Raw genomic sequence first — 11,595 nt, 5'->3', positions numbered from 1 at the left:
TTTCACAGACCCGGATGGTCCGACCCTGGGGAGCGGCCTTGCAAGGACTCATTCCCTCGTTCCCTGGCCTCCACCCTTCTTGGGAGGCTGGGGGTGGGGCCGAAAGGCCTAGCGTGTAATCAGAGCCTGGACCTGGTGACCAGCCCTGCCAGGAGCCCCCACCGCCCAGGGAACTGAAGCCCATTTAGGAGCTCGGTGTCAAAGACCGGGTCAAAGAGCAAACGGCAGCAGGAAGGAGGAGGTGACGGGATCCACCTACCCGTGCCTCCCCAGTCCCCAGGGCCCCGCCCCCACCCCCAGGTCCCAGGCCAGTGGGTGCTCCCGGGAGGAGCGGGCAGCAGACCCCCTGGGCCCTGGGGGCCCAAGGTCGAGGTGATGGCGCCCACCCGTGACCTCGAGCCTCAGGGACCCTTGGTCAGTGGAGACCAGAGGCCGACGCCCCCAGGGCAGCCGGGAGGAGTAAGGCGGGTGCGATGGAGGCTGGCACGGGGGTGCCTGGCCCACAGCCACCCTCACTGGGAGCCCCCAGGGCCGGGGTGGCAGGTAGCAGCTGGTGGGAAGAGCCCTCCCAAACCTCCCAGAGGCTGAGCAGTCCTGCGGGGCAGGGGGGCCCAGCCTCTCACCTGCTCCTCAGCGGGGCTGAGGCCGGGGGTCCTGACTGGGGCGTGGGGCACCCCGGCCCGCCGGCCCCGGTTCTCCGGAAGGGGCCGCAGGGGCAGGCCGGAGCACAGCTCCTGGAGGCTGCACATGGCTGGCGGAGGCTGGGGCGGAGGCCCGCTGTGTGTGGGGGCCGCGGAGAGACCGGGTATCCTGTCCGGCGGGGCGGGGCCCTCGGGCCCACCCCCTCCGGCCCTCTCTGGGCCCCAGGCCAGGGCGAGGGTCGGGGTCAGGGCAGCGCTGACCGGGGGGCAGGGTCCTGGGCGAGGCAGGCTTCGAGCCGGGGATGCCGGGGCAGAGTCCGCGTGTCCCCTCTGCGGGGTGCTGGCCTGCGGGGAGTTTTCTGGGACTCAGCATGGGGAGAGGGGGGCTCTGGGTTGGGTCTGCTCCATGGTCTCGGGGGGAGGCCTCATCATCAGGGGCGATGTATGCAAATGATGGGGGCCCGTGACACTGACTGGGGTACTGAGTGTGGCCGCCTCACTTCCCTCCTTCCCGCCCGGTGAGTGACACGTTGGCCGGAGCCCACCCAGTGGCAGTAATGCCCCCACGGAGGTGCAGGCCTCCCCGGCTCTCAGGAGACCCTGTCGTCACCTCTGGGGGAGGGGGTGCCCGTTAGCTCCCCCCAGCTCCGGATGGGGCCCAGGGCCACTCACAGAGCTGGGAAGAGGCGCCCTAGAGCCCCAGCAGCCCCAGGTAGGGGGTGGGCAACCGCCCTGGGCGTGGACCCAGCTCGGCTGCCGGCCAGCCCACGGCCTTGGGCGCCGTCCCAATGCACACACAAGCGTGTGAGCGCCCACGCCTGGTGCGTATGCAAGAGCCTGACGCGTCCCACTGTTTGCACCCGGGGACAGCGGCGTCAGCTGGACGCCCTGCCCCCGCGGCCAGCCTGCGGGGTTCAGTGTCCATCATGTGGGGGTGCAGACCGAGCTCTGCGGGGTGCGGGGCCCGCCCACGGCCACACAGCTAGTCCTGGTGGGGCCGCCGCTGGCCTCGACGTTGATCCAGAAGGACTCTGGGGCTTTCGCACTGTGCTCCACAGACAAACCAAGTAAAACTGCGGGAGTGACGAGGCGCCAAGCAAGGCCGGCAGGCCCCCAGCGTGCCTCCCGGGCCTGAGCCCGGCCCTGACCCTGGACATGGCCCGTCCTCTTCGGCATCGAGTGCCCGCGCTGGATTCTCCCCCAGGCCCACGCCTGTCTGGGCCAGCCTCTCTTCCTCGCCCCTGGCGACCAGCACCGCGAGCCCAGCCCTGCCCGCCTGGCACCGTCACCCAGGCCACGCTGGGCCCCCGTCTCTGCCAGGCAAGACCTCGCACCCGGGGCCATCAGCCCCTCCCTGCGTCCCTTCCTCCCTGCTTCCACTCTCCTGCCCGGGGGTCTTCTCTGCACACCCTGACCACTGATCCGTCCACTTTCAACACAGGGCCCGCACCCCGAGACCACCCCCTCCTGACCATGCACAGCCTCCCTCCAGGCCCCACCCCCTCCCTGCCCCCCGTGGTCCACCAGGAGCCCCAGCGTGGCCACGACAGGCTGGGAGCGGGGACGCCCTGTCTGCCTCTCCGGCTTCTCCCTTTGGGGTCTCCTCGACAGCTGTCTGCTGCGGGACTCATCTCAGCACCTGGCGCCTCCCTACGCACCCCTGTCGTCTTCACAGCCCCTGACCAGCTGCGATGGTTGTGCCCACTCGCTCCTTCTCCCGTGCCCACCCCAGCCCTGGGCATGTGGGCCCTCCCACCCCATGACCCAAGGCAGTCCTGGGGGCCTCTTGGACGTTCCTGGACTGGGATGGGCTGAGATGTTGTTCTAAATGTGGCCACCAGGTGGCAGCACAGGGCCCAGGACTCCTGCCTGAGGGTGCCTGCGGCTGGGACTGCAGAGAACCCAGATCCTCAAGCAGGTGGTAGGGGAGGTTCAGAACCAGTTGGGCGAGTGGATGACCCCGAATCTGGGTCCCAGGCCCAGAGCAGCAGCAGCCCTGCCTTCAGGTTATTCTGGGGTGAGTTGGACGCTCCCCAAGGCCTTCTGTCCCGGGCGTCCGGAAAGTCACAATACAGAGCTCCTGGTTTGTCCTGGGCGGCTTCCTGCCCTCTGCTCTTTGAGACCTAGGATAGAATTTGGAGCCCTATCTTTAAGACAGCAGAACCGTTATTTACTTGATACTGTCCCCTAAGTAACGGGAAGAAATTTTTATGTCACCACCTTAACAGAAGCCAGCGCCACCTGCCAGACACTAACAGTAATAATACACTAATCTCCAGTGTACTTAGCCGGCACTGGCTGAGTGCCATGCTGAACGTCTCCTGGGTCTCATTCGGTTCCCACCACACGGTGAAGTGTGTCCTACTGCAAGCCCACTTCGTGGGGGAACTGGGCGCAGAGGGGTCAGGCAGCTCTCCTGACCACACACAGCAGCTAAGCAGAAGCCGGCAGGGCTGGAAGCAGTTGAGATGCACCCCTTTCCCACACACTCACGCTGCTCAGGGTTGGTTCACGCACACACACCCAGATCTGCACACGCAGTGGGCAGCTGGACCCTGGGGTCTGGAGTGTCTCCCAGCCCCCTGGGGCACTGCGCGAGTGCATTTTCAAGGTGGGATTCACTCTCACCAGCCTGCACTCAGGAGTCCTCAGTGAGTTCTGAGTGTTCCCTTGGGGTCTGCAACAGTTGTGGGGAGGAGGCAAAGAACAGGAGTCCTGATGTCCAGAGGCGGAAGGAGACCCCCGTCTCAGCACATCCCCCCCTCCTCCCATCTGGCTGCCACCTGCAAGGCAGGACCTGGAGACCCCCATGGAGAGCAAGGCTAAAGGGTGGGCTCCGGTGAGGGAGAGGCACCCTTGGCCTGATTCTGGGGCTGGGGGAGTCAGCGGGGATCTCGTACAGGCGGCTTCACGCAGCAAAAGAGCAAAGGGGGCACCGGGTGCCCCGACCCGCTGTGATGAGGGTGCTCGGCGTCGGCGGAGGACGGCGCCCGGGCCAGCGGGCGGAAGCGGGCGAAACCGCGACGGCGACAGGGCTTCTCCGCCGGTCTCCACCCTTCGCGCCCTGGGCGGCTGCTCACTGCCCCGCTGGACGGGGTAGGGGCCGGGCAGACTGGACGAGTCCACCCCCGACCTCCGCCCCGGCTCGCCTCCAGACAGCAAAGCCCTTGCACCGCCGCGCCTCGGGGGTGGAGTGGTGTACACGCCGCCGGGACGGTCCCGGGTCCGGATCCAAGTGCGGCCCTGGGGCGCGGATTCCGGACGGCCCTGGGTTTCGGGTTCGGTCTGAGCACGAGCCCGTGGGCGGGTCCAGGGGCGGGACGGAGGTCGTGCCCCGGGTCCCACTCCAGCGCGGGCCCCATTGGGCCCGGCCGAGCGCGGCGCGCTCCGGGCGAGCATGGCGAGCCCCTGCTGGCGGCGGCGCGCGCTGGCGGCCGCGTGTCTGGGTTCCGTGCTCCTGCTCTTGGGCGCCGCGCTCCGCGCCCTGCGCCCGGGTGAGTGCCTGCCGGGGGTGGGGTACCCGACCAGGTGGGGGCACCTGCGGTCTCTTCCCGGGCTAGGGCACGGGGGAGGCGCGGGGAGGGGGCGCTCAGAAAGACTCAAAGCTGCGCCCGCGTCCCGGGTCCCCGCAAGGGCTTGCGATGCGGTCTCCCAAGGCCGGGAGGGGGACGGTCCGGGCCTCCCAGCCTCTGTCCAGGGACCAGGTGAGCGGTGGGCCGAGGAGGGCATTAGGCCACCCGGGTCTTTGCCTCCTTTGCCTCGCCCCACTTCGCGCCTGGAAGCTCCCCCCTCCCCAGTGTCCACAGCCGCGGGTGGGTGGCGGCCTGACGCTCCGGTCCAGGTGGGTCCCTCCGCGCACCACACTTTGCACCAGGAAGGACTCGGTCTGGAGCACCCTCCTCAGGGTCTGGTGTGGGAAACAGGCAGCCCGTGGTGCCAGCCGTGCGGAGTGTCTGCTCCAGCATGTGCTGCAACTTGACTCACTCCAGAGGCCTAGGGGCCGTGGGCCGCTGACCTGCTGGCTGCACAGGCCCCGGAGGTCTGGAGGTGCCCAGGCAGAGGCCTGTCCTGACTTTGCCTTTCCCGGCTGTGGGTGTGTGTGTGACAGTGTGTGTGCATGATTGCATGTGTGCACGTGTGTGTGTGCATATGAGGAGCGGTGGAGGCCAGGAAGGAAGGTAGGTTGAGGTCCACTCATGAGTGGCCTTGAGTGGCAGGCTAGGAATTGGGGTGCTCTCCGCATGGCCCGGAAGGGGCTATCAGTCTTTAATACTACCAAGTCACTAGAAAAGACCCTGATGCTGGGAAAGATTGAAGGTGGGAGGAGAAGGGGACAACAGAGGCTGAGATGGTTGGATGGCATCACTGACTCAATGGACATGAGTTTGAGCAAACTCTGGGAGATGGTGAAGGACAGGGAAGCCTGGCGTGCTACAGTCCATGGGGTCGCAAAGGGTTGGACATGACTGAGCGACTGAACAGCAACCCAGATGCCAGGCGAGGTCCAGGGGTTACAGGAAAACAAGACGGTCCCCTCCTCACTGAGCCGACTTCCCCTGGGGCATTCAGACACCCGCCGCACGAATTGAATGGTCTCAACAGTAACGAGTGCCATGAAGAAACTAACAGCGGTCTGGCCACTGGAGACGCCCCCTTTCTGGAGGGATGTTTGAGTTGAGATCCTAACGAGAAGTGTGGGCCCCACAGAGGTGAGGTTTCTGGAGAAGCAGCCCGGGCAGAGGGCGCCGGTGTTCACAGAGCGGCAGGACAGCGAGGGGCGGGGAGCCGGGGCAGGCCCTGGAGGGAACGGGACTCGCTGGCGGCCAGCAGGAGGCTGTAGCCTGGGCTCTGCCAGCACCCGGTGTCCGAGGCGGGAGTGAAGCCTGTGACCGTCCCGGGCAGAGCGATCCACCCAATCAGGGCTCCGTGCCAGGGGCTGTGGAGCTCAGGGTGGAGAGGTCACAACTCTTCCCAGGGAAAAAGGCAGGATCGATTTTTCCTTCTGAAAGGCTTGACCCCTGGAGGGCCTGCAGGTCAGCAAGGGGAGCTGACCCGGCCAGGCCGTGCTGCTTGGCCAGTCTGCTCTTGCGACACTGGCCTGGCTAGAACTTATTAACCAGAAAACTATGTGGTAACCTCTGCTCCCTGGGCTGGGGGTCGCCCAGCACAGCGTCCTGCAGGGCCAGTCCCAAGGAGCCCAGTGCGGCTGCGCCGGGCCTGTCCTTAGGGTGGGCTTGTTTTTGGCTTCCCATGGGGCACGCTGCCCCCCTGCCCGTGGTGCTGTGAGGGCAGGCAGGGTGGTGTGCGGGCACAGTGGCTCCAGGAGGCCTCGGCAGCTAAGGACGCACTCTCACCGGGGCCTGGCGTCAAGCCTGCTCCTGGCCCCTTACTTGCTGGGAGGCCTCAGCATGTTTCTTTGCCTCTTTGAGCTTCAGTTTTCCCATCTGTCAAATGGGATAACGGTAGTTCCGACCCCTGGGGGCATGGTGTCAGTGAGCAGAGCAGGGGTGCTGTGCGCTCCTGCCTGCTCCCGGGTCTCCCGGCCACTCCTGTGCTGCCCAGGACATGCCAGCCCACGTGCAGCAGGCCGGGGCTGGCCCACTGGGCACCCCCAGATTGAGGGCAGCGCCCTCCTTCGGCCTGCCGCCCCTTCACACCCAGCTGGTTTGCTCTGAGCTACTCCAGACCGCTTTCCCCGTGTGTCTTTCCCCTTCTCCCAGCCTCCGTCCCTGCTGCCGGGAAGCTCTGTCTCTGACACCACTCAGTTCCTCCCCGCTCCCTCCTTCTCTCTCTCCCTCTCACTAACCTCCTGCTATTTTTGTTTCCTTTGTCAAAGCAGAACCCGCTTGTGGTTTTGCCCAAGTGGCTGCCCTGGGCTGGCTGAGGACACAGGCGGGGGACTGGGGCAAGGGGGGAGGAGGCGGCAGGAAGCTCCATGGGGCCCTTTGGGGACCGCCCTACCCTCAGAGCCCCCGCCTCCAGCTGTGGGGGGGGTAGGGGGGGCTGGACCCAGGGACCTTTCATCCTCCTCCACACCGGCCTGCCCGCCCGCTGGACCAGGGTTCTGCTCCTGCGCTGACGGGGTGGAGCTGGGCAGGGGCGGCCCAGCCCCGTCATCACTGCCTCTGGCTATTCTGGGGCCTCTCCCCTTCCACCCACTGGCTCTCAGGGGCTGGTGTGGGACCTGCTTTCCCTCAGGCTTCGGTCTGGCTGGGAAAGAAGAGGCTCCACCCAAGGGCTGTGCTTCCAATAGGCTGGGTTCCTCTGAGTCGTGGGCCTGGGGTAGAGGCGGCCTGGTTTGTTGCTCTGCCTGCCCCCCCGGGGGACACAAGCCTTTCCCCGTCCCCCCTCCGGGCCTCCACCCCCACTGGAAAGAGGTGAGGCAGAGCCCTCCTCCCAGGGCTGTGGGAGGTGCCTGGCTAGCGTGGGGCCACCAGGTCCTGGGGCCTCCCTGCCAGCGGGCAGCCAGAGGAGGGCAGCTCGTCTTGCGGGTCACTGATGATCCTGAGGACACAGGCAGGCCCTGTGGGCCTCACCCCTCCAAAAGCCTTGGTCACAGCTGAGCCCGGCCCTTATTCTGGGGACACTGGAGTGGGCAGGGGCCCTTGGGCTGCCAGAGGTGCGGCAGGGAGCCGGGTGCACACGGAGGGGTCTGCAGGCCGAGCAAGGCCAGTCTGCCAGTCACTGACTTGTTCCTTTAACCAAGTCCCCCAGGCAGTGCTCAGCGGTGCTCAGGGGGCTCCTAGGCCTCAGCAGCCTGGACTGTCAGCATGCAGACCACGGGCCCCACCTGGGGGCCAGAACCTCTGGACGTGGGCCAGGCCCCGGGCACGCTCAAGCTTGGGAACCGCTGCCTGTGGTCAGTTGGCCAACACAGCAGTTCACCAACTGTTCAAGTTTGCTTGTTTGCCAAAGATTGGTCTTAAGGAAAATGCTTGAATCCTGGAAGCATTTTAAGACTCCTCAGTTTGTTGAAAGCCAAGGATCATTGAAAACTTCCTTTTCTTATGAATTTATTATTTTCTAACGTGATCCTGAATTATTAAAGATATTCTTGTGAATATTCCATATTCTTACAAATTCAATACATTCTTGACAGCCATTAAATACATTTAAATTTGCACACCTCGGTCACATAAAATGTTCTTAGCTATATTATTTTTATGAAAGTCAAACTCTTAGTCGCTCAGTCATGTCCGAGTCTTTGTGACCCCATGGATGTAGCCCTCCAAGCTCCTCTGTCCGTGAGATTCTCCAGGCGAGAATACTGGAGTGGGTTGCCATTCATTGTCCAGGGGATCTTCCCGATCCAACGATCAAACCTGGATCTCCTCAACTGTAGATTCTTTACCATCTGAGCCACCGGGGAAGGCCTATTTCTATAAGGCCCAGTACTCACATCACCTCTTTCATTTCCATTTTTTTGTAATTTGAGTCTTCATTCTTTTTTTCTTGATCAGTCTAACCAAAGACTTGACAATTTGGGTGGTATACTTAAAGGTATTACAACTTGTTAGATTTTATTGGTAACTGTAATCATATCTAAGACGAATATGAGACTGTGGCTGTTTGGGGAAGAGCGTCAGTACACTTGGACGCTTGCCAGTGAAACCTGAGAGTACCGGGAGGTGGGGCAACCCCAGCAGGAGACGGAGAAGCCCCTGCAGGCGTCCCCAGCGGCCACCTGACCTGCTCACCTGTGCTGCCACCAGAAAGCCGGCAGCTTGGCGGTGCGACCCCAGCTGCTGCCTGCCCCCAGGGCCGGGAGAGGCTGGCCCGGCCTCCCCACTGGGCCCTCACCCTCAGGCTGCATGGACGTGGCTGGCAGAGGTGGGGTGTGAGATGGAGGCAGGTGGGGCTGGGTGGTCAGGGCCTTCCTAGAGGGCAGTGGTTTCCCCTTTTCCCATTGTTTGCTCCCGCCCAAGCCCCTGAAGCTCTGGAGGGCAAGTTCCCTGCCCTGGTGACAGGGACTCGGTCTATCAGTGACCCCCGAGGCAGGCGGGACATGGGGGTACCGAGACCCAGGGGTGGATGCAGTGTGCCCAGGCGAGCTGGCCAAGCCCCTAGGGCCACGGGCAGTCTGGTGCCGCGGCGAACACCTCTCCCTCGCCCCCAGCGTTCGAGAGCAACGCTGTGGGCACAAGCTGGCTTGGCGGGAAGAGGAGAAGCCCCTTGCAGACGCTCTACGACCTGGACCAGGTAGGCAGACCCCCCTCCCCCTGCTTCCTCCAGCCACAATGGCCAGAGCCCGTGTGGACCTGCTGCCTGGGGGCTGTGGCCGCCTCGAGCTCTGGCCAGGGAGCGAAGTCCAGGTTGTGACGGGGCAAACGCTAGGGGCAGGTGGAGAGACCTGGGGGCGTCCAGCCGCCCATCTGCCCACCCAGCCCTCCAGGTGTGGACTATGCCCGGCTCTGTGCTGCAGCGTTCCGCGTGGGGGACATAATGAGCAGCGGGCTGTGTGCCACCCACAGCAGGAGGGACACAAAGGGAAGCCCCAGGCTCAGTGCTTCTGGGACAGGGAGATGGGCCAGGCGTGCCACCCTCCACCCCCGAGCCTGAGGGTCCACATGCTGTTCCCAGTGTGTGCCGACTGAGAGCACAGGCCCAGCTCACACACGCCTCTGAAGGTGCCCTCAGCTCTACTGAGCACCTGCCAGGTACAGGCCCTGCTCCAAGCCAGGGAGCGAAGGCAGGAGCCTCACCTGAACCTCTGCCCTTGTGGTGCTGATGGGAAGGGCCTGGTGTAGGTGGAGACCCCTCCCTGGGCAGGGGAGCGGTGACTGGGGGGCGGCAGTGAGGACCTGCTCGCGATCAGTCGCATCCTCCCCGCCCCTCAGCCGGGCTCCCTCTGTGGCCCTGTCCCCGCAGGGCCCGCGCTCCGCCCTGGCCGAGGTGCATCGGCAGCGGCGAGAGCTGCTGCACCGCGCCTGCAGCCGCCACACCCGGCGGCAGCGCCTGCTGCGGCCCGAGGACCTGCGGCACGTGCTGGTGGACGACGCGCGCGGCCTGCTCTACTGCTACGTGCCCAAGGTGGCCTGCACCAACTGGAAGCGCGTGCTGCTGGCGCTGAACGGCCGCGGCTCCGGCGACCCGCGCGCCATCCCCGCGCCCGACGCGCACGCGCCCGGCCGCCTGCCCTCGCTGGCCGACTTCAGCCCGGCCGAGGTCAACCGGCGTCTGCGCACCTACCTGGCCTTCCTCTTCGTGCGCGAGCCCTTCGAGCGCCTGGCCTCGGCCTACCGCAACAAGCTGCAGCGGCCCTGGGGCGCCGCCTTCCAGCGCCGCTTCGGCACCGACATCGTGCGGCGCCTGCGGCCGCACCCAAGCCCAGACGCGCTGGCCCGCGGCCACGACGTGCGCTTCGCCGAGTTCCTGGCCTACCTCCTGGACCCGCGCACGCGCCGCGAAGGACCCCTCAACGAGCACTGGGAGCGCGCCCACGCGCTCTGCCACCCGTGCCGCCTGCGCTACGACGTGGTGGGCAAGTTCGAGACGCTGGCTGAGGACGCGGCCTTCGTGCTGGGCCTCGCGGGCGCGCCCGGCCTGCGCTTCCCGGAGCCACCGCCGGGGGCCCGGGCCGCCGCCCGCGACCGGGCCGAGCGCCTCTTCCGCGACATCAGCCCCTTCTACCAGCGGCGCCTCTTCGGCCTCTACAAGATGGACTTCCTGCTCTTCAACTACTCCGTCCCCTCCTACCTGCGGCTGCGCTAGCCCGCGGCCCAGGGTGCGCGCCGAGACGGCCCGTGCTCGCCCCGCCTGGGCGGACGGCGTCCTGGCGCAGCCCGCCTCGCCTCCGGGGGCTGGACCCCTGGGTGCCTGACGCCGGCCTCGTCGAAGCACGCTGGCTGGCGGGCGCGTCCCGAGGACCCTGGAGGACGGAACAATAGGCTTTTAGGCTGCGAGGGTCTGTCCTGAGCCTAAACGTGGCACAAGACTAGAATGCTGGCTCTGCGCTGGCCTCCACCCCCAGGGGCCCGCCCATCTCACCTGCCCTGGTCACTGCAGCCCGGCCACGGAGAGACGCCTACCCCCGCACCCCACCCCGACCAGACCCAGGGCCGGACCGGCCTTGTCTCTGCCTCAGTGGGCGGTGACCTGCCACCTGGGCACCCTGAGGACCCCACCACACGGTGCGCCCCGGGGCGGAGGCGGGGGGGGGGGGGGGGGGGGCCTGTTCTGGCTCCTTCTTGGCCTCAGTCCAGCCAGATGCTGGGTGGTCCACCGTTAACAGAGCTGAGTAGGCAATATAGGAGCAGAGTAGACAGGACCGTGGTGAGCCGGGGAGCTCACCTGTTTGAAATAAATGCGTTTTGTTACTTTGTGAAATATGGGTTTGTGTCTCCCTTTGCCATTTGTTCTGGGGTCTGAGGTGGTCTGGTCTTGAGCCTGGATCACCTTCCCAGCAGGGCGCAGGTGTCAGAGGTTGTGTGCGGACCGGGAGAAGGAGCGCAGACACCCTGGGGGGTTGCCACCTTATGGCTCCAGGGGGGGCAGTGATACTGGGGAAAACCCGTCCTTTTACTCTGCCTGGGCCAAGCGCTAAAGCCACACCAGCTCAGCCAAGCCCTGTGCCTGGGGCCGCTGCCGCCCTGGTGTGCGTGCTTTTCTACCCAAGTTTTGACAGGCGTGTACACGTGCAGCACACAGGCGTGCACCCCACAGGCGTGCACCCCTACGTACACACGCGCGCACACACACACACCACTTCCTAATACACACACGTGGCACCAGCATTTAGACTCTGCTGTGCTTTAAGAACTGCCTGAGCACCCTTCCTAGACTGTCCTGATTGGGGTGGAAAGACTGCCTCTTCCTGCTCCTCCTCCAGGCGCAGCCGTGGCAAAAAGGCGCCCACTAACGATACTAGGTGGTTCCCCTTCACACGCGCTCCCCCGAAGCAGGACTCCAGAGTATCGCCATCCGGCTATCCCAGACGCCTGAGTGTATTTGGGGG

At 65.3% G+C, this 11,595-nt stretch overlaps 2 protein-coding genes across 3 annotated transcripts in view; one reads left to right on the top strand and one right to left on the bottom strand.

Annotated features, from left to right (window-relative positions):
• UROC1 (urocanate hydratase 1) overlaps positions 1 to 781 on the bottom strand; it is a 28,351-nt gene extending 27,570 nt beyond the window's left edge. For both annotated transcript variants that reach the window (XM_024983127.2, XM_002697160.7), the window contains exon 1: positions 624 to 781. In XM_024983127.2, coding sequence (XP_024838895.1) covers positions 624 to 749 — 126 coding nt within the window. In that variant the 5' untranslated portion in view covers positions 750 to 781. The remainder of the gene's footprint in view (positions 1 to 623) is intronic.
• A 3,253-nt stretch (positions 782 to 4,034) lies between these two features.
• Positions 4,035 to 10,969, top strand: CHST13 (carbohydrate sulfotransferase 13). The gene is given in 3 exon segments (NM_001102079.1): positions 4,035 to 4,135; positions 8,758 to 8,840; positions 9,510 to 10,969. Coding segments are annotated over 3 exon segments (1,023 nt in total). The 5' UTR covers positions 4,035 to 4,038; the 3' UTR covers positions 10,353 to 10,969.
• The last annotated feature ends 626 nt before the right edge of the window (positions 10,970 to 11,595 follow it).

The sequence above is a fragment of the Bos taurus genome, chromosome 22 (genome assembly GCF_002263795.3).
Source record: "Bos taurus isolate L1 Dominette 01449 registration number 42190680 breed Hereford chromosome 22, ARS-UCD2.0, whole genome shotgun sequence".
Classification (NCBI taxonomy): Eukaryota; Metazoa; Chordata; class Mammalia; order Artiodactyla; family Bovidae; genus Bos; species Bos taurus.
Note: the sequence above shows the minus strand (reverse complement) of the source record. Positions and strands in the feature narration are given on the sequence as shown.